At 41.3% G+C, this 23299-nt stretch overlaps 1 protein-coding gene across 10 annotated transcripts in view; it reads left to right on the top strand.

Annotated features, from left to right (window-relative positions):
* The window catches only part of bru1 (bruno 1), a 554208-nt gene that overhangs the window by 374027 nt on the left and 156882 nt on the right, over positions 1-23299 (top strand). For all 10 annotated transcript variants that reach the window (XM_072299144.1, XM_019042607.2, XM_019042605.2 and 7 more), the window contains one exon: positions 934-1100. In XM_072299144.1, coding sequence (XP_072155245.1) covers positions 934-1100 — 167 coding nt within the window. The remainder of the gene's footprint in view (positions 1-933; positions 1101-23299) is intronic.

Genomic DNA, 23299 nt, shown 5'->3' with positions numbered 1-23299 from the left:
AACTTGTTCCTATTCGAAAAAATGAAATAGGAAGGGACATTTTGAAACACCGCTATGAAGATACGCGGTTTCGCACTGTGGCCTTCGATATTTTACTTCATCGAGTATTTAGTCCTGTGTTCAAATTTTTCCGCGTTAAAATTCGCCGCGGGGCGCCGCCTCAGGCCAGGAAAAAACTTTGACGCAAATTGAGAAAAAACCTCTTGATCTGCTCAAGCTGCGTGTGCGTCAACTTGGCCGCTTGAAAAGGTCTGCTTCCCGAGCTATACCGTCGAATTTCACTCGAGGCGCGTCAAAAGTATCCTTTGTATGATGTCATGTTGCAAAGCTTCTTTATCCTACCTTGATTACAATATAAACCATTGTGAGGCTTCCTTAGATAAGGAGCTGTTCAAGGAGCGACTACAAGTACGACCCTCCAAGCATCCGTGTCTACAGAGGAAACACTTGTAAATGATTTTTTTTTATTTATTAATGTATGTACACATATAGAAATGACATAACAATCGCCAGACCTACAAAGGGCTTTATGAATTTTTCCTTATTCTAAATACAGGGTATAAAGATAAACACCGGTTTACGATCTGAAAATTATTGCAGTACCGGAGAAAATGAGATAAAAGATAGATTAATAGAATCATCCTGTCGGATTTTTAACTCTAGCAAACAGATACTTCCTCTTGATGCCCGAAAAAGACGTCATTTCTTAAGGAGGGCGCAGAAACGTTCTTCTAAGCCTCCTTTCTCTCGAGCTAGTCATTTATAATGGATATTAGATAATGGAATGTTTGGATATTTTGGTTAATTTTTTTTTTTGCTTTTTGAGCATTTTGCGAAGCTTTGCTTCAACTGTACAAACTTTGAAATCTTCAACTTTTTTCGTCTCGGTGAAGAACAGAACTCGGTTTAACAGAGCTGTTTCATATGTTGCAGGATGAAAGGGAGCCCGGAGGACAAACCAGACCCGGACTACATAAAAATGTTCGTTGGTCAGATCCCCCACTCGATGGACGAGGAGGATCTGACCAAAATGTTCTCAGAATTCGGCCGGGTCCATCAAATCAACGTTCACAGAGACAAAACCACTGGCCAAAGCAAAGGTTAGTCCCTTTTTTTCTTGACAATTCATCCAAGTGCCAAAAATGCCTTCAATGACACGGCATGTTACAGACATTGCCTCAATTACTTTGATTACTTACCACCACTTCCTCTGCGTTTTATTTCTTCAACCAAACTAATTTAAATGGTGACTTCTTGGAGCTTACAATGAAGTTTAGCTGAACTCCAATACACTGTCACGGGTTTGTTGTTCGTTGTTTTCGAAAAAACGAGCACCGTAAATCCATTTCAAATTCATCATATCAGATTTTTGGTGTGCATTTTATGGGTGTGCATCGATTTACTTACTTTACTATTTTTCTTCCCGATGATTTTTTGTGATTACTATAGGCGATGCGCATTTCGGGTCCTTCCCTTAATCCATCATCAGGCCACTATTATACCGCGTGTATATAACGCGAATAATAAATAGTACTAACACGACCTGAAGGTGGATTAAGTGAAGGATCCGAGATGCGCATTACCTATAATAATCACGACAATCGATCAGGAGAAAAAAAAGTTAAGTAAGTACATTATTTTATATTATTTCCTCTCCTTTTTTCCCCCTCTCCTTCGAAGAAAACGCAATGAATGAAAAAAAGTCTCTTAGATCCAGTGTCCAAACTCTTTAAAAATTTAACAAGGAAAATACTCTTGATTCAATCGGATTTTTGCTCGAATCAAACGGAAATCCGCTTAAATTAGAGGCTTGACTCTCAATTCAAGCAAAAGTCCGATTGAATTTTGTTGTTGAATTTCCTAAGAGTCTGGATTCCAGACATGGAGACTTTCTTCCAAATGCGCCCAGTGTGAGCATACCTGCTTGCTTTTTGTGCTATATTTCGTGTGAAGTAAGATTTTTCAATGAGTTTTATTGATGAAGTCATTCTGGAAAGACGCACGTAATCGTTGTTTTTTGGTTTCTTTTTTCCTTTTTTGAGACATACATACATACGAGTCGCTGTTATAGCGCTCTTTGGCGCTTTGCGACACCTAATCGCCACAAAGCTCGGTCTTCCCACAGGTTATCAGGGAGTTGACACTCCCTCATCTCACTTAACACCCCCTGTCGCCAACCTCTCACTGGGCGTCCCCTACGCCTCCTCCCAGGAGGAACCCAATCAAGCATCTTTTTTGGCAGCCTCTCTTCCGTCATCCTATTGACATGACCATACCAAACAAGTTGTTTGGTCATGACGTCGAACACGATGTCATTTTCGACTTCCATTATCTGACGCACTCTATCATTACGGACCCGATCTCTCCTAGAAATTCCTGCCGACCTTCTCCAGAAATCCATCTCCGTTGCTCTTAGCATATCCTGTGTCCGTTTCTTCAGCTGCCAAACTTCACATCCGTATGTTAATATACTTTTTACTACAGCGTTGTATATCCTCCTCTTGTTATCTTTGGAAATCCGCTGATCCCAGAGGATTCCATTTAACATCGCTATAGCCTTCCTTGCTAAGGTGTTCCTTTCCCTGATAGCTTGATCCGTCCTTCCATCCTGGGTCAACCGCACTCCCAAGTACTTGAAGTGCTCGCAGCATTTGATCTGCTGCCCATCCTCCAACTCAATGCTTTGCTGATCACCACCAAAAGTCATCTTCTCAGATTTGGATATGCTGACTTCCAAACCCCACTTCCGATATTCTTCTACTAACTTGCGCATCATGTACTCCGCGTCTTCTTGATCTTGAGCAACCACCACCTGGTCATCAGCAAAGCACAGAGTGAACAGAGTTTCAAGATCACCCAAGGGGACACCCATACCAGAACACTTCCTTTTCCATTCCTTTAGCACACATTCGAGGTAAATTTTAAATAATGTTGGCGACAAACAACATCCCTGTTTTAAACCCTTAGTCACATAAAATCCCGCTGACAACCCCCCATGATAATTAATTTTGGTAAAACTCCCTTTATAAAATCGCTTGACAGCATCAATCAACCCCCCGTTAAAATTCGATTTTTCCAAGGCCTCCCAAAGTTTCACCAACGGCACACTGTCATACGCTTTCTGGAGATCCACGAAAATTAAATGCAGCTCCTCTTTTTTGAGACATAACTCTTTATATTTTTAAGATTTTTGCGTTTAGAACTCTTTTCACCCAGAGATGTTGACTTGATTTCGGAAAAATTGCATAATAGTTGAATAGTTTTTTAATCGGTCACACTTTATCAGTATGGTAGAATACAGCGCACGCGAATTGAAATCGCCTTCATTTCAGGTGATACGATACGCACGACTTAGGCGCTCAATAAATTGTATGCTCAGCAGCAGTCTGTTTAAATGACTCTGTAGATTACAAATTAAAGCTTATACCCAGAACGGGTTGACTTTTAGGTATGTCCTGAGAACGACCGAATAATTGGGTAAAAATTGGACATCGTAAAGTTGAAAGGTTCTAAGCCACACCAGCTATTGCCAAATTTTCTCGGACAGTCTAATTTTTCACATAAAAACTGTTTTACGAATTATTTTTGCAAATCTCAGTGAATTTTGTGTATAGCACGAAGCAGATTCCTTGGAAATTTCATAAAACCGCAGAAACGTTCTCTTGTGAAACGTGAAATTGCTCAATAAAATTTGGCAATAGCAATAGCTAATGTGGTTTGGTTCCTGCTTGCTAAACGCGGTCCAATCAGTATTTCTCCTCGTTTTGATTCAGACCGTCAATTTCATAAGTCTAAAACAATAAATGCGGAAAAAGAAAATCTCCGACAGCGTCGGAATATTTTAACTTGGCATATGGACACGAACATGGACATACGCTCACAAAAAAGGGAAAAAGCCCCGGCCTGTTTTTCTGTTTGTTTGTCTTCTTTTCCTCTTCCCTTGTCTATTTTTTGTGTTACAAAGTAGACCGCGAACGAAGTAAAGCTCTTGACGGGTTCCACCTTTTTATCCCCAGTCACTCTGTTTCCCGAGCCTCCCCATGACCCAAGAACCGCCTAACTCAGATATGAGAGCTTAGCGTCTACGGTGTTTTTCCTTAGCGCGGCGGCATTCACCCCTGAATTAGTTCCTCTTTCATCTACCATTACCATTGATGTTCTGCGTATTAAGCCCTTATACAGACCGGGCTCCGAGCTCTTCAACACTCACCCCCCCCCCCCCCACTCCTTTCCTCCATCCGTGTTGGAGTTGATGTAATGCTGTTTGATACGGGTTTAACCTTATTTCCTCTCCTATCGGATCTGACCGAAGAGTAAGCAAGAACCGCATTTTGAGCGATGGGCGGAGCGGGCTCCGTGGTCGCCTACTTTAGCTTATTGGCGGATCCAGCAAATTGGCAACAGTATTTTCTCCATTTAAACCTATGGAAATGCATCGATTCTTGGAAGGGCCAGGTGCTCCGGCAAGAATCGACTATTTAACATAGGTTTAAATGGAGGAAATCCGGTGTTGCCAAATTGCTGAATCCGCCTATGCTTTCGGTGATGGCACGATGGTGTTGTTGATTCGTTGATGAATCCCGACTTTCCTCACAAAAAGCTCTGCACTTTTATAATACATGGAAAGGTTAGAAAGTTCGCCCAAATATAATCTTGAAAATGTTGGAGTTCAATAAATTGATGGGTAAGGGTGTTGCAAATATTCGTCGAATTTTTTTTTTAGATCACTATTGTAGTATCAATAGCTGAAGTCGGGAAATGCCTAACTCAGATTGCGACGTCCGAAATCTCCATTAATGTTTTATTTTTTAGAGGGAAATTGATGATCAGACTCCTTTAAAATTCTCTGTACATATTCTTCACTCATTTAAAAAAAAAAAAAAAGTCAACCAATTTATTGCCAGGAAACATTGTGATTTTTTTTTTTTTTTTTTTTTTTTTTTTGAAGAGAAGGAATTATAATCGAAGATTTTTGAACGTTGAAATCAATAATATTAATTAATATAATAAAAAAAAATATTTTCAAAACACACGTCAAATTTTCCTTTAATACATAATTATATTTAATGAAGTCCTGGAAGCTTTAAATGAGACTAATCCGTGCAGAGCGTGCACATATTTCAGAATAATGAGTTGAAAAACGCTGACTCCGCGAGTTTATATATTTGAGCCTAACACAGAGCGATATGCGCCCTGGCGCCTACAAACCTAACGGGATACTTCACGCGTTGCGCAATGCGTGAAGTATCCCTGTTAGGTTTGTAGGCGCCTATGCGCGTGTCACGCTGGTCGCCCGCCGCTTCGCGGAGTGCTACGGCGTTTCAAGCAACTATTTCGAGACATAGGTGTTGCACAGAATCATAGACGCTCCAAAGTATCAAGAATGACAAGCTTCCTTTAAGGGTACAGAGCTTTCCTTGCGAAATAAATCAAGATACTACGATACAAAAAGAGAGCGGTAATCTAAAAAACTCACTTAGTCCTAGCATCCGTTTTAATAACGTTTAGCTAGCATAATTTTTGAATTTCATTAGAGAACAATGTGACTCGATTTAGGCAGAAACATTATTGAGTATGCCGTCAAGAAAATTGTATTTTGAATCAAGAATAAAATAGCTGAATGAAAGCGGGTTTCTGCTAAGTGACTTTTCTTTTTATTTAAGCATCCTTTTTTCTCTAAACATGCATTATTTTCTTTAAGGAAATCTTCTCGGCGGTATATTTGAGCATATTTCTGCTTGAATTAAGTCACTATTTCCTTTAATTAAGTTAAAAAATCAGGCTAAACGTTACTGGATCAGATACTTGGACTTAGCAAGTTTTTCGACTACAGCTCCCTTTTTTTCGTCGTCACTCGATTTAATTTGCGAGGGAACTTCCTGCTCTTGAAAGATGCCATCAATCATGATACGTTGGAGTGCCTTCAATCTTGTATGATACTGTGCAATACCTTCATGGTGAAATAGTAGTTCGAAGCGCCGCGGCACGCCGGCGCCGTCGCGAAGTTATCGTACACAGGAAAAATCTAAGAGCCTTCAGCTGACGAAAATCAAAAGGTTCATCCAATTCAGGTATAAGAAGATGGGATTTTCTTGAAAGATAATTAAGTCCTGTTGCACCAAAGAGGTGTAGAGAGCCTTAGTGAATTTTCCCTCATAGAATTGACGCCAAAATTCTCAATTATATATTTGTTTCCGTTTGGCCAACCAAACAAACAAAAAACGAGCAAACCCTCATTCTTCCAAGACATATACATTTCATCCAAAAACGTCGTGAGCAAATGTTGTTTGTATTTACATATTGACCAATTAACTTTGGGTCTCAATAATTGGTAAGTGGACCAAAACTCCCCTGCCGAAAAAACGCGTGGACTTAAACTACTGGAAAAAACAAGTGTTCGGACAAAAAATCGTTGACGAAATGTCCTATAACATTGTGTCCATCTCTTAGCGGTCGTCCAGGTGATCTTTTCCCTACAGAGATTGTCCGGTCGTAAAAATTTTCGCTATTCCCTTCCACTTCGCAAATTTAAAAAATCAGCATTTTCAGGTTTAGGTCAAGTTGGACCGCGTTCAGCAGAAAGGAACCAAGCCACATCAGCTGTTGCCAAATTTTACCGGGCAATTTAATTTTTTACGGGAGGACGTTTTTGCGAATTCCTTTGAAAATTTTAAGGAATTCGATTCGTACTATGCAACAAATTTACAGAAATTAGCACAAAAATCCGCATAACCGTTTTCATGTCGAAAATTAAAATGCCGATTAAAGAGGCAATAGTTGATGTGGCTTGGCTCCTTTCTGCTTTACGCGGTTCGGTTTTTAGGGGCGTGATTTCCTCTCTTTCCCTCATCATCAGACAATCCTGCACGCAGACAACTAGGAGGAACAAGAATGATGTTGCATCACCGCGATTCGTTTATTTGATCGCCCCTGTTCCGTTTTGCCTCGCGCTCTTTATTAAAAGTTTTCCGAGGATGCCGGACCGCACGATCGTCTTGGACGCGGCCTCGCACGGAGTCGTGTGCACTTTTATCCGTAAATCTGGCAAGGTCGCGTTCGTCGTCAACGCACGGCACCTCGAGCCCCGGGCCGGACAACATCATTAGTTTTTACGAGGCGCCAAGACGATTTGGTAAACAAACTCCTCTTCATCCTCTCCGCCTTTTTGCGCTTCAGCCCCCGCACAACCCCCCCCCCCCCCACTCCCGGATCAACGGTATCTGCACTTTCGCAGCAGCTTTTCCAGAGGATCGTTAAACCGTCGTCTCAGGGTCAAGGCCACCGAAATTACTCTTTCCGATGGAATTGTTTTAATCATTGCATGGGACCCTCGAGGACTTGAGCGAGGAAAATTCAATTTGAGTGAAATGAAATGCAAGCGGCTTTAATCATGGGCTTGAGTGATATTGCTGACGTCATAGAGCACGGTTGTGAAAAGTATCGGAATTCTTTGCATACTGAAGCTGTTGAGTGGAAAAACTAACAAAAACTAACGGAAAACAAGAGTGGGAACGGAAGTACGCTGAAATAAAGGTTAGTTACTATTGACGTTGCAAAAAAACGTTGATGTCATCATTTGAATCATCGCTGTTCGCTGTTCGATGACGTCATCGAGGAATACATCGTTGGTGACATTAATTACATAATATTAGTAAAAAAATTATGAAAAATACTGCCCACTCAACTTATTATGCACTCTCAATTGAAGCAATGCAAGTATTCTGTGCAATTTCTCCATTGAGGGGCTCGGTGGACGGGGTGCGTAAGTGCAGTTTTTGAGAAAATTGAAATAATTATTCTAGGTATAATATAATGGAATAATCAATGGTATGGACATGTGCAAAGAATGTCGGAGAAGTTGCTCAAACAAGCTTTGGATTGGGTACCTCCTGGAAAAAAGCGACGGGGACGTCCCGTGAAGGGATGGCGGCAGGGCGTTGACGAAGAGATGTTGCGATATCAGTTGCCCGATAACCTCTAGGAAGACAAGCATGAGTAGCGTTTGGGTGCCGCAGAACGCCGAGACACGCAGCAGCTACTTTTATGAATGTATGAAATATCAATGAATTCAACTAAATTTAGTCTCAGAACATATTCTGTAAAACATGTTGAACTCTTGAACCTTCTTTCCGCCATAAGACTATGTAATTTTTAGACTTGGAACACGAATTTCTTCAAATGGCGAAAACTGCACTTGTGCGCCATGTCCTCCAAGCCCTCTCAAATGATCCCAAAGAACCACCGTAATGAGCTCAAGAGGGAGTTTTTAACTCATCTGGGGATTCTGCCATAGTTTTTTGTCTTCTTATTCTGTTTCATACGAAATTTCACGCAAGCTTAGATAGTCAAATAGCGAATTCAAGGGTTTATTAGCAAGAGCATGATTTGCGGAGCGCGTCTCGCCGCGAAACTGGAGCAGGGTAAACCGTGAAGATCCGAGGCTGGAGCGAATCAAGAATCTCAATACGGAGACTCACAGGAGACTGGAGGAGGAGGAGAGGAGGTGGAGAGAGAGGAGACGGGGGCCAATACGAAAAAAGTGTAATGGGGTGGAATGAATATTAACTAAACCTCGGTCGTATTCTAGTTCATTAAGTCGAGGTTGATGTCTGATGACTTGAAGCCGCGATGAGTCTCAAAGCCAACTCAGACGATCCCTCCTCTTGCGACGGTCGGAGGGGGTCAGGGGGGCTCTGCCGACGCTGAAGGGGGAGCATTGTCCCCTGTCGCGGCTTCCATTTCGTCGCGAGTTCTTAATTTCGATCTTCTCCGCTCCGCTCAAACTCTTGCTTAAACGACTTTAACGCGCTGTAGGATTACGGCTCCTAGACAGCCGTGCTCAGGAAAACCACCGTATGAACATTTGAGTGCTGTCAGGTTTCTTCTCATAAGAGATGGATTTTCAAGAGATTTTGTGAAAATTTTGCATTGAAATTAGATAAATTAGAAACAAAATGCTAATAAACTTCTCTGAAAATTTGGAAAATTTTCACCGAGAAAAATTTGGCAACATTCGAATGTTAATGTGGCGTTTTTCCTCAACATGGCCATTGAGGCGTCCTCCTGGCAGGGTTTATGACCTTGTAGAAGGAAATCGATTTTGTCACGCAGCCCGGAGCGCAAACGCATCCCTATTGCGGCAGGTGAAGAAGATTTTAAACCCACTACACAGTATATTTCCCTCAAAATGTGAAAAGTTTAAATTTAAGTTTGTGAAATTTTTATATTCTAACGCATCCTTAATGTTTACACTAAACATTTATTAAGTGGCAAAAATGAAAATGACGGCATTCGTGGCGTGACGACGCGGCAGTCACCGCAAACCATTTGAGACTCTACAAAATAGAGTCAGTCAGTGATTTATCACGCTCTTGCAAATTACTTAATGTAACATTCTACTGCGAAGGAATACAAAATCTGCATGTAATTTTTAGGTAAAAACCGTCCGTCCCTAAACCGAGTCTTTTTTTTTTCTTTTTTCTAAATCATTTTGTTCTCTGTTCATCGTAACCCTGAGGGATTAATTGGTGTGAAAGGCCTCTAAAGTGAGACAAATTTGCCACTGTATCGACAGGAGCTTCTGTCAAAAGTCCAGAGTCAGAATTTTTCGTTGGAACAACAAGAAATCTTCTTGTCTCTGAAAGTATTCCCACTACGGCAAAGAGATATCCTGTTGCTTTAAATCGGGAGACGTCCTGTTGCTTTGAAGCCTTGGATGTCCAATAATTTTTCATGCGCAAAGTTCCAAGTTTGGTCAATGTGACCCGTATTTAAATACAACGATTTTAAAGTATTATACATGCTATTTCTATATTTTTGAAATCAGGAGGTTTTTTAGTTTTTCACCTTTTTGGTAACATACTGGCGCTTTCTCGTCCTCCTTATCCACCGTATGTAAATCCCTCAGAAGATCGAATCAATTGGATCCGGATTGGAATATCTAGGAGCAATATTCGTCCGAAAAAATTTCCAATGAGGCGTCGCTGAGATTCGGGAGGAAAGTCAAAAGAAACGAAGCCCAATAAGTCTCTCTTACTGCAGTCGACTGTTTTGCTTACGTAGCTCTTTAGGCACCAACGTAAATAGGGCAAACAGAAACAAACACAACATTGAGAAAGAGCAGTGAGGAAACAGGCGCGTGTTGACGGCGCAGAGATACAACTATTCGTGCTTGATGGATGTCCGTATTGCGTCTGCAAAATTGAAGGCGCGATGGCGTGACGCGTGACCCGTGACCTCCCAATGGTCCGCTCTATGCATCCAATTATGTTTCGCTCAGAGAGAGAATTTGCAGTTGTCCGAAATGTGATAAAGTTCGTGTTCCAGTGGAAACTACTGAATGATCTGAACACGAGGATACCTTTGGTTCATGAATTGAACAAGTATTGGAGAATACATGACAAAATTATCTAATCTGCCACAATATGTGTGTTTAAATTGGAAATGCCGCCGGATGACGCCATTAGGCGATACATTTTCTCACTTTTAAATCTATTTTATACTATTTCCCATATCAGAAAAAAATTATGAAAAATACTGTGAAATTAGCTCTTTAGCCACTTTCAGATGAAACAATAAAACATGTGCATGCAGATTCTCCATTAACTATGTATTAAATCTGAATAATTTTCCTAGCACCTGACAGCCTCTCATTGGTCCACGGACTTGCTTACTCTTAGGGACGCTAACCGAAGTTTAGCCTATAATTGTGCTAGCAATCTAAACCCGAGCCTGCTAACTTGGTTATAGGACATTTCGTCAACGATTTTTTGTCCGCGCACCTGTTTTTTTCCAGTAATTTACGTCCACGCGTTTTTTTGGCACGGGAGTTTTGGTCCACGTGCCAGTTGAGACCCAAAGTTAATTGGCCCACATGTAAATACAAACGACAATCGCTCACGGCGTTTTTGGATGAAAATGTGAAATGTCTTGGAAGAATGAGGGTTTGCTTGCTTATTTGTTTTGTCTGTTCGGTCCAACGGAGAATAATATATAATCGAGAGTTTTGGTAAACATGGGGGAGCTTCAATTCCATGAGACAAAATTCACTAAAACTCTCTAAAACTCTCTACACCTCTTTGGTGTAACAGGACTCAATTATCTTTCAAGATTTTCCTACCTTGTTATACCTGAACCGGAAAAACCTCTATATTTGCCGCAGTTAAAGGCTCTTAGATTTTTCCAGTGTACGATAAGTATCTTGATTTATTTTGCGAGGAAAGATCTGTACTTTTAAAGGATGCCTGTCATTCTTAATACGTTCAATTTCGTATAATACTGTGCAACACCTCTGTTGTGAAATAGTTGCTTCAGGCGCCGCCGCACGGCGAGCGGGCGGCCAGCGCAAAACGCGCATTAGCGCCTACAAACCTAAGTGGATACTTCAAGCATTGCGTAATGCGTGAAGTATCCACTTAGGTTTGTAGGCGCCAGTGAGCCTCTCGCGCTGGCAGCACGCCGCTCCGCTCTGTTCGGCTTTAATATTTATACTCGCATAGTCAGCGTTTTTTATCTCATGATTTTGAAATGTTTGCACACTCTGCATTGATTATTCTCATTTAAATTGATGGGAAAAAATATGTATCAATTTATCAAAGGGGAATAATAATATAATGTGTGTTTTTTAAATATTGGTGGTTCCGTGTCAAATTTAATGATTTCCAAAGCACTTTAATTTTTTTTTTTTTTTTTTTTTTACATTTTGTGCTTTTATTGTGCTGCAGCGAGGTGTACGCGCAGTCGCGCAACCAAACGCTCAAAATTTGACGTATTTGACTCTAAAAGATTGATGTACAAATGGGTTAAAACTAAAGATTGCGTGCTTCTTGGTTTTTTTTCCCTTTTATTCATTTTTGCAGTTTCTGTTGGCACAACTGCGGCTTATTGAGATTAATGTCGCTTGGAAAAGGTTTTACAAATATTTGTCACGTTTTAAAAATATAAATGTTTTCAAAATGAGGTAATAATTTCGTAAAGAAAAAATAAAAAATAAAAAAAGTACCTATACATATATAAGCTATATCGTACATAGAATATTTTAAGGATAGAAATAAAACCAAATATTCACCAATGACAATTTAAAAAGATGATTCAAAAGGAGAAAGTAATAACATTTCATTAAGAAAATGAGCAACCATAACAACACCTCTTCTCTCTTAATTTCTCATTTCCTTATTGTCAATATAATTTTACATACCAACTAATATATAACGCTTGGACCAAGTCACCGTTGCTTATTTTACGTGTGGGCGTAAACTACTGGACAAAAAAAGGTGCGCGGACAAAAAATCGTTGACAAAATGTCCTGAAACCGCTAACTTCATTCTTAATATCCAATTCTCAACTTAGACAAATAGTTTTTTCTCAGATATTCTAATGTATATAGCCACAGTAGATGGCCCAACTATGTAGATACTTCCAATGAGTGCTGTCAAAGTGAAGATCTCACGTGACATCTGTTAATTGGACCTATTTTTGCCAAACGGAACTGTGTGCATTATGACGTGAGCCCTGTTATACATATATTCTTATGGGTCTCAGGGCTCATGTCTTAATGCATGTAGTTCGTTTTGTCCAATTAATAGTAATACACAGTAATATTACTCAAAGTAAAATGAGTCATTAAGGTCTCATTCTCATGAAGTCTCTTGAGCATTCGAGCCCGTGATTTTTATCCCCCTGGAGTGGAGTTCAACGCTCTTCGTTCAGAAATGCGTGAAACTACTGTTCGTCTCACGCAAGGAAATAACTTTATTTCTAATTGAGTCCTGGAAAGCATGGGGTTATACGGGCAATAGGGCTCATCCCCATTTAGAGTTACGCCTTCACGTCAGAGGAGTGACGTATTGTGACGTACTCTCAGTGAGCTCTTGGAGAGCACTCACGCATGGGATCCTCACTCGCAGCCCAGGAACATCCCCCCCTCTCCCCGACATGTAGCCATAGCCCTATCTGCCACCCTTTAAGATCCAGATATACTACTCTGAAGTCTGATACTTATTATTGCCGCAAAGAGAGCTTCATATTTTGAAAAACTTATCTTGAAATTCCCGTAGTAACTGCTACAGCGGTCAATTCAGCGTTTTCTGAGTTGTCGCAGACTTTTTTTCATTCAGCATGTTAGATCAACGTTTTTTTTCGGTGTACGCAGATTACGAGCCAAGGAGTAGATACCAGAATTTTTCGACGTGTCTAACATAATTTTCGAGCGAATTCACCTTTATAAAGTATATCGATGGTGTAGGTCGGCAATCACATAACTCGGTTTGCGACGTCGCAGACTTCCTGTCATACTTTATTTTTTAAATGGAAAACTACTCAACGGCAACTCTTTAAAACTGCCATGATTTTTCTTCTCTGTGCAAAGAAAATTCTGCAAAATCTTCAAGGAATGATGTCAATTTGTTCTCCTTCAAAAAAATACATAGAGGCGGAGATTTTCAGACACCGCAAACGAGATACGTGATTGCGCACTTATGCCGTCGATATTCATTAGGCTGTATCTTTTGCGTGTGACAGACCCATTTTGAGCTTCCAGCGAGCAGCTGGAGTTAACATGTTACATCATTTACGAAACGAGCTTTTTTTGAACTTTTCACTTTTGGCAACATTGGAGTTTCATTTGTAAGGTGCATTCCCTCTTTTCTCCCTCTCCCTCGGCGTGGGCCCACACTTGTTTCCCTCTTTGTCACCTGGTGCCTTTGAAATGAGCTCAGCGTACGTCTCTTTGTTTCCTTCCGTTGTTCTTCTCAGTCGGATCCCCATTGTGGCGCAGAGTAAAAGTCTCTGCCCGAGACAATAAGAACAGAAAAGCGGGAAAAGAAAGCGGAAAAAACAGCAAACATTCCCGCAGCCGCAGCCCGCAGCTCTCAAGTCGCTCCCCGGAGAAAAATCCAGAGATGAAACCCGTGGACATAGAACCTCGTTCGGAACGATATTCTGTATTTCATAGGATAATCGGTACCGCTTAATCTACCATTGTCATCATTACTTTGGATCGCTCAAATATATTGATATGATGAATCAATGATTCGTTTAAAACCAAGGGCGATACACCAGAGCAGGCCGTTATACTGAAAAAAAAGTTACGGGCTATATAGACGTACCTTCCGTTCCAGGCTCAGAGACCGAAAGTTCCGGGTGTTGGAGCCGTAGCTTTGATTGCTCCGGGTGCTAGCCCGGAACTTTCGGCCTCTAAGCCTAGTACGCGGACGATATGTCTAAACAGACCTTAAGTACCGTTTCCACGGCCGGAGTTTTTTTCAGTGTAACAAGACGTCCTTTGGAATTTCCCGATCTGGCGACGAATCCTGCCGATTTGCTGTTTCACTACTTTTCAAACGTTTCCCCGATTTGCGGTGCTCCACTGGATACCCCCCCCCCCCGCCCCTGATCTGCATAAGACCAATGTAATCGGATCGGGGGAACAGCAGAGAGAACAATCAAATCGGGGGAATCCGCTGGCAACGTGGACAGTCCTCGCCCCCGTTTTGTAAAGATTATCACACTCAACTTTCCTGACGGACTGGCCTGGGTCTATTGACCACGATTTAAAGCAAAAAACAAAAAGTAAGGTTAATATTACATATAGCGTCGTCCCACTCATAGAGTACATAGAGTCGTAATGTAAGTGGGAGAGCTGGCGCCATGTTCTGCTCGACGAGTTCCGATTCCGGTGTGCGGGGTCACTTTTTCGATACATACTCGATCCAAAATACGGGAACCAATCAGAAATGGATTCACGTTGTCTTGACTCTCAGTAAAAGGGACTTTAAATGCGACTATTTGCACTCGAAGTTGGCTCCTGTTGCATATACCCAAAATTGAAGGCGTTCAACGTTCTCGTCGGATGCATGGCAGAACCAGGCTTCGCGCCGTCGAAAGTCGGTTAGTCGACGTGTCTACGGGCGGAGGTCGACGCGCGTTCGGGAACTAATTTAACGGTTCCCCCGATATTAGCCCCGGCGCTGAGGGCGTCGCGACGCTGATGGCTCTTGCGGTGACGCCGACGCATCCCTCTTCCGGCGCGCCCCAGCCCGACCAATCCCGCCCGCCGCCGCCCTCCCCGAGCTTGAGTGCTTCCTCCTCTTTTGCATACGGCCCGGCGCTTCCGCCCCAGTCGAACGTTTGCCGCAGTTAAACACAATAACCGACTTCTGCGGTGATTGGTTTCCTGTCGTTGTTCCCCCGTCCACGCTCCCGTTACCCCTTTCATCCTCCCCCGGGTGGGGGAGGGGCGGCTTCCGACCCTCTATTCTGCCGTGTTAAGGAAAAACGCCGTATGAACATTCGAGAGTTGCCAAATTTCCCCAGATAAAATGTTTATTTTTGCGGAAGGTTATGAATATCTTCCTTGAAATTTTCAGGAACTTCAAGTAAAATTGCGAACAAAATCATCTGAAAAATTGGAAGGAAAATATTCATAAGTTTACCAGGAAATTCGTGTTTTATCAAAGGAAATTTGGCAACGCCTGAAGGCTCATACGGCGTTCTTCCTTAGCACGGCAGTATTCTACGTTCCATCGTGAAACAATGGGTACGATGCGAGCAGAGATGGAACAATCGAGAGACCTATGCTGCCGTGCTAAACAAGAACGGCGTATGAACCTTCAGACGTTGCCAAGTTTTCTTCGATAGAAATCGAATTAAAGAGGAAAATTGTGAATATTTTCCCCCAAAGTTTTCATACAATTTAGCACGCAATTTAATCTCAAATATCTAGAATTTTCAAGGAGAAATAAGCATGAATGTCGTCGAAAATTCATGCTTTATCTCGGGAAATTTGGCAACTCTCGAATGTTCATACGGCGTTTTTCCTTAGCACGGCAGTATGGACCACTAGGTACGGTGTAAGAATTAAATCATCCAGAGACGTTGAATTGTGTCACTCGAAGACATTCTTTTCTGAAACTCGCTTTTTTCGGCCATGCCTCACCAAACTTGGGTATTTTAATCATGCTTAACGTAAGGAAGAGTGATTCTAGGCTTTGAATCGGTATGTTAATTCAGTAGTGTCATGAAGAGGAGAATGGAGTTGTTGCATGTGTGAGGAATTTGCAATTTGACTATTGATTCTTTTGTAAAAGTTCGCGAGAAACACGATGGTACTACTGGTTTTCTCTGACATCAACTCCCAAGCTCAATAAAAGCTCTCAAGTTGAGGTCAAAATTGAGGGGATATTCCACGCTATCCTGAGAGTCCACGTCTACATCAAGACAAACTTTCTATGCAAAGATAGGGAGCAAATACATTGACAGGGCTGCCACTTAATTTGGGGACTCTAAAATTGTAATCACGGCATCCCTACTAATGTATTTGCTCCCTATCTTTGCATGGAGAGTTTGTCTTGATGTAGACGTGGACTCTCAGATTAGCGTGGGATATCTCCTCCATTTTGGCCTCAACTTGAGAACTTTTTTTGAGCTTGGAAGTTGATTTCAGAGAAAACCAGTGGCAATATCGTGTTTCTCGCGAACTTTTGCATAAGAATCAACGGTAAAATCGCAAATTCCTCACACATGCAACATCTCCATTGCCAGTAAATGTTCCCAATTCTTCAAGGTCTTCACCGTAGTTCACATGGATTTTTGATGAGAAAACATGCACTGCAATGCTTGTTTTTTGACCTTGCTCAAAGTACCTGCAGGAGGAGACTATGGTCATCTCTGTAATTTTAGGAAAGAAATAATGCGTTGACTTTTGACTGGTTCCTGGTTAAAGAACTTGCATTGTCCAAAAAAAAAAACTCAGCTCTCGTCTTTGGCTTCAGAAATTTCTGAGCGTGTACTCTCCAAAAAAACAAACCTTAACTTTAGACATTTTCAGTTCCTGAGAATTTAAGGGCTTTTGTAGCTAATTTCACGGTGCAACTAATATTTCCGACTCCATAAGGATATTTTGGAACGAAAATTATTGACAGTGACTCTAGGTACACCCCATATTTTGCCGGTCGTCGAACCGTATCAAGAGATGAAGGAACCGTGTTTATGAGTTTTATTGATCACCCTGCGAGGAGAAAAGTACAGATGTTTGGCAACACTCGTACCCAAGCACCGTAATATGCAAAATAACCCTGAGATGGGCATGAGGGACTCAATAAAAGTACCCCCTACGCTCCAAGGTTGCCTAGCGTTCCTGAAGAATGTTTGAGTCTCCTTTTTCCTCCAAATATATTGCTATAATATAAGGGACCAAACTGCTCCTTTTACCGTGCCCTACAAGCCTTTTAAGATTTACAAAGCATCGCTGAGAAGAAAGGTTGATAATGCGAACCAGTGTAAAGTTCAGTATCAAAATTGGACGTGTTTCTATCAAACAGAACTAAGCACAGGTGGAAAAGATGGGGTGTGCTCGTTAGTGCTTGGGTTACAAGAATGAACGGGAATTAAATTGCCAGTGACGAAGCCGTCTCACGGCTCCTCGTAGTGGGCATTAACTCATGAGCCCTCTTCACAACGCTCTAGAGCCATGCCCATGGCTCAGGGGTGCCGCATTCAGTTGGCTCACAATTCCGTTTGCTGAGTAGGAAAAGCGGGATTTTACATTCTGTCTAATGGAGCTATGTGCAAAGTATATGAGCCATGGACATGTGTCTAGAGCGTTGTGAACAGGGTTCATGAGTTAATGCCCACGACGAAGAGCCGCGACGACGGCTTCGTCACTGGCGCATTACACCTTCCATTCATTCTTATGGCCCGAGCACTTACGAGCAGACCCCATCTTTCCCACCTGCACAAATTTCTGTTTGATAGAAATACGCCCAATTGATATACTCTCGGAATATCCTGCTAAATAGATTATGTAAACCGGGCGAGTTTATTGGAGTTTATAAACTTTGTAAGCGCGTTGACAAGCGTAGGCAACGACCACAAGAGGGTGTCACAAACTCTTGCCTTACCTTATGACATTGCTAACATTGTTCGTGCAGCGGGCCGATTACTGAAATTGATAGACAAAATGATAGACAAAGAAGAAAAGGAAAAAGGAGCGATCCTATTGGTTGGAATGGGTGGTTGTTATAGACTAAGGTTCGGAAAATGATGGACTCAACTCTAGGATTTCTCGTGGGTTGCCTATAGTTTGTCTATCACTCATTTTCTATGTCCATTGCAACCATCCGCTTCCACTAAAAAACTAAAAACTTCGTATCTCCATTCAACACTTTTTCAATTTTTTTTCTGACAAAATGTTATTTTACAAAAAACCTAGCAAATATATTCATCCTCCATTTTTTAAACACCTCCACCATACCATTCAGAACTAAAAATTGAAAAATGAAGCCTTAGCAATTGAATTTTCTTGTGATAGAGCAGTACGTGCTGGAAAAAATTACAAAATTTCAAGTGGAGTTACGGCTTTTTTCTGTGGACGGCAGGAATAGGATGGCTCCATTTTCTTTTTGTTTTCTCTGTCTATCGTTTTGTCTATCAATTTCGATGATCAGTCCACTGGGTCTCTAAAATGTGAAGCCTTTGGTCAGGATGGGCCTTAAAGTCAGAAAAAATCCCTAACTCGATCCATTAAGGGTGCAAGATTTGAAAATTTAGGAGGAAAATTGACAAGGTGGCCGGGTGGCCTGGGCACGATGCTTGCACGTCGGCGGCGCGCGGTCCTCGGTTTCAATAACAACGAAGACGTAAAACAAGTTTGATTGCAGTGTTAGCATCGTTTGTCTCCAGATTTGAATTCAGCTCCGCTCCGTTTCCAAGCGGATCTGTTGACGTAATGCGATTCCAGTTGAATCCCTCCTCCCCCGTCCTTCCGCGAGTCGTCTCCTCGATTTCATTCGCCGCGGGGGCGTGCAGGGGATTACACTCCTCACAAAAAACGTTACTTACGCGAATTTCGCGAAGCCGTTTTATAAATCGGGTCAAATGCCTTGATTACCTATCTAGCGGTCATCTAATAAATACCTCTTAAAAGGCCATTCAAGTATTACGTAACGCACCTAGGAGGTAAGGGGGGGGGGGGTTGAGCCAGCGTTACGATGCGTTACAATGGGGAGGGGGGTCAAGCCCAGCTTAACGTAATAAATTCGAACAGGGGGAAAAAACTTTGGGCAAAGGCAAAAAATTGAAAATCTTTTGTTGATCTCTTCCCGTCACATTTCAGCAAAATATCCTCCAAAAAAAAGCCCCAAATTTTTTTCAAGCTGTTTTCTTGGCGTTTTCTTGATTTCTCGAACCTATATCTAAAACAAGCTCTTTTTGGCAATGCTATTTTGTTTTCTCTCTTTTTTTCGTTGACCAGTGAAATTTTCAGAACATAAATGCAAAAAATGTGTAGCTGAATCGCAACTTGTGAGAATCGCTGATCGTGTTTTATTGTCTTCAAAGAGAACGAATCTTAATGTTTCATTGCAAGTTTGTGTCATTTTTTCTTTATCGAATAGGCGAAGGAACTCACAGAAACTTATTAGAGACTGTCGGTTGATTTCTTCCAAAAAGTAAAACTTAAGCGAAACTTTACAATGTTGTATTCTGAGATACGTATTTGTCGACTTTACAACTTATGCCGAGAAATCCAAAGTTTCGCATAGCAATTGAATCGGGACGCACGAATACCGCTAATGTCCATTTTTCCAGTCTTCAGTTTTTTTGAGTTAATAATACTTTTCGGAGTTGGATGCAACCACGAAAGTGGCGTAAATACTCGTCACCGGGTTACCTTAATCCCAAAACGAGTCCTTTCATCACTTTTATGGTTGTATCAACCCTTTAAAAGTATTATCAACTCAAAAACCTGAAGACTGGAAATATGAACATTAGCGGTTTTCGCACGTCCCGATTCAATTAATCTCTAACCGAGTGAAATTAAAAATATGCTCGCGGATACCGCGGCTTAAGTAATCAAAAAGTAATAACTGCTCATCCATGATTTCCGAATAATTTTGTTAAGTTGGTTCTTCTCGATTTCACCGATCCGTTCCCACGGCTCCGCAAAGAATAACAATCGCGGGCGGGAAACGAGACGGAGAGATTTCTCTCTAAAATTGACGTTATCTGCTCCTCCAATTATATAAACACCGCACTCTCTCCGAGCGGAACGAAAAACTGAATAAATAATAACAATTAAAAATAAATGCACGGCGCTCTTTGAACTTTCTTTGCCCCTTTTCAATTTGTTTTATCTTGTCTTTACTGCTTCTTGACGCTCGGGTCCTTTCGGTTTCCTCCGTTCTTTGCCCCAACTTTTAGCATCGCTTCCTTCAGATTACGTTTTCTCTGTACCTCACTCCCGTAGTTGCCGATTTTGTATATCAAATTTCTGAGCATGTTAAATGGGTCACTGGACAAGGTCTGGAGTAGAAGAAAACATTTTTTCTCATTAAAATCTTACAAAGAGAACAATTCACACAACGGGAAGTTTTGAAATCAACCCCTGAACGAGGTATTAACAAGTCTTTAAACACAGATCAAATGGAAGTTCGATTACACAAATGACGTCATTTGTATTTTTGCCATTAAACCAATGTTAATAGAAAACACTTTTATCATGTTCAGAGTTGATTTTCAGCCTTCTTGTTGTGTAATTTGATTTCCTTGTGGTATTTTTAAGAGACAACACGTGTAGCGTTGTGCTTCAATTCATACCTTGTCTTGAGGCCCATTTTAATGGATTCATCGGGCACGTCTGAACTAGGAACAACGACTGCCGAATTTTTTTTCCTTTTTTTTTTCAAACAAATACTTGTATTTTTAAAATAATGAAACAGCCCTCAAACATGTTAAACTGTAAAGGGAGAAAACCTTTTTTGGAATTTTGTTGCAAAATTTGAAAAAGGTTGAATTGAGGATTTCGACAAGCAAAGATATACTGGCTATTGTTTAGAATTGGTTAAATATGGTTGTGGCAGAAGAACAGCGTAGAATATATTTTTTTTTTCTAATAAAAGAAGATCCACCCCTCCGTGTTATTCTGAGACATGGCAACCTCGATATATCTGATTTTTTCCTCCGTTATGTCTGTACATTTCATTCCCATTCGTTGAAATTCATCCCGAGTATAATCGAGGTGTGCGGGGCCCACCACTCCTCCCTCCGTTTTAAAAGGGAATTAGCATTTTTACCCGATCGTTTGAACTAAGAATTAAGTCAGTTCCAAAGGCAGGGACTAATTTTTAGTATTTTTTCCCTCCTTACAACTACGCTAAGTCTATAAAAAAGATGCAAATCGGTTAAAGAGGACAAACTCTCTTGCCATCTTTCTCCGACGTATGCGGTTCCTTTTTCTTTTTCCTCTCCCTTTTTTCTCGATAAAGATACCCTGGAAAGTCAGAAAAAATCAGATAGGTCGCGTTGTTATCGAATCGCGTGAAAAATGTGTCGATTTCTCTTCATGTTTTCCTGAATCAGCGCAGTCCTACCTTCATTAATCTGAAGCACGCGACTTTTGTCCATTGAGGTATTCTGGCGTCACCAGTAACGCATCATCACATTTATCGAAAGAAAAAATGGTTGCATTATGTGAAGAGCCCTGTTATGGATGTATTCTTATGGGTCTCAGGGCTCATGTCTTAATGCACATAGTTCCGTTTGATAGAAATACGTCCAATTCAAGTTAACCCTTAGATGCCCACGACTTTCTTTTACACACGAACTCCCAAGGCCGGTCACATTTGAATACATGAATTTTGATAGTTTTTTAAGTATTACCTATGTTGTTCTTATGTTTTTTAGGTAAGAAATGCTTATTTTGGCATTTCATTTTTTGGTAATGTACTGGCGCTTTCCGCCTTATGCAACCCCTTTTAGAAGCGATAGTCGGGTGAGTTAGACCCGGCTTGTGAATTCTAGGGAATGTCCTCAAATAAAAATTTTAAACATTTTCCCCTTTAAAAAGTTAAGTAACGATTTGGCTACATTTTACCTTGATTTTTCTAAAATTTAAAAAATATGAGACATCCTAACAAGTTAATGACGGCGCAGAGATACAACTATTCCTGCTTAATGGATGTCCGTGATGCAGCTGCAAAATTGAAGGCGCAACGGCGCGAGGCGTAAACTTGCAATGCCCCACTTCATGCTGTCAATTAGGTGTCGCTCAGATTTAGGAGACAAGTTAATGAGAGAAAGTTGGGAGAAAAGTTAAGAGGCTGGATTACGTCTCTCCGATTTTCGGCTCACGGTACCTTTGAAGCACCACTACAAATTAGACAGACTGAAACAAACACAATTCGAAAACAGAGCAAGAGGAAAGACGCGCGTTGATGACGGCGCAGAGATACAACTATTCGTACTTGATGGATGTCCGTGTGGCATCTGCAAAATTGAAGGCGCCCTAACGCGAGGCATGAACCCGCAGTCGCAACACTCCGTTATATGTCGTCAATGAGGTGTCGCTCGGATTCGGGAAAAAATACAAGTTAAAGAACGAGGCACAATTGTATCGCGTCTAGCAGAAAGGAACCAAGGCACATCAGCTATCGCCGAATTTAATCGGGCACTTTAATTTTTTACACCAAAACGGTTGTGCGGATTTTTGTGCGAATTTCAGTGAATTTCCTGCATAGTACGAAGCAAATTTCTTAAAATTGTTGGAGAAATCCGCAAAATTGTTCTCTTGTAAAAAATGGAATTGCCCAGTTTTTGGCAATAACTGATGTGGCTTGGTTTCTTTCCGCTTAACGGGGTCCAATCAAGTCTCTTCCAGCTTTGGCTGTGTTGTCACTCGAATCTGTCTTTTTTTCTATTTAATGTCAGATTCTTTTTTTCAGACTGTATTTGTAGACCAATATTTATTGCTAGTATTCACCGGCCCCTTCATTCAACTCATAACTCGGCCGTAGTAATATTGCTTCGTAGACATTGTCCATCCCAAAAGCCGCCCTTAAGAAACGCCTACGATAGATTTCCGATAGTCGCAACTTTGAAAAACCGAATTGGGTCGTTTCACAACTAAGAGTGAAATCTGGGCAGTGCTCCCATTTCCCGGAACTAGTTGCAAATTTTGCAACTTTCGAGATTTTCCTGGCTTTTTCCCGGAGCTTTTGAAATTCCCAAAATGTTCCGGATCTTTTGCATTTTTTGAAACATTCTCGGAACTTTTGAAAAAATCTAAAAAGAATTCCGACGAACTTTTTGACGGTCATGGAGTGGGAGAAATTGGAACAAAAAAGTTCCTACTCCCGAACTTACTCCCACTCCATGATCGTCAAAAAGTTCCGAAATTCTTTTTCGCTTTTTTCAAAAGTTCCGTGAAATCTGAAAAATGAAAAAGATCCGCACTGACTCTCGGGGCTCGATCTAGCAGCAACGCCCGCCATTTCCCGGGCGGAATTAATTTTTCCTCGTCGATCCG

This window comes from Bemisia tabaci, chromosome 4 (genome assembly GCF_918797505.1).
Source record: "Bemisia tabaci chromosome 4, PGI_BMITA_v3".
In the NCBI taxonomy this organism is placed as follows: Eukaryota; Metazoa; Arthropoda; class Insecta; order Hemiptera; family Aleyrodidae; genus Bemisia; species Bemisia tabaci.
Note: the sequence above shows the minus strand (reverse complement) of the source record. Positions and strands in the feature narration are given on the sequence as shown.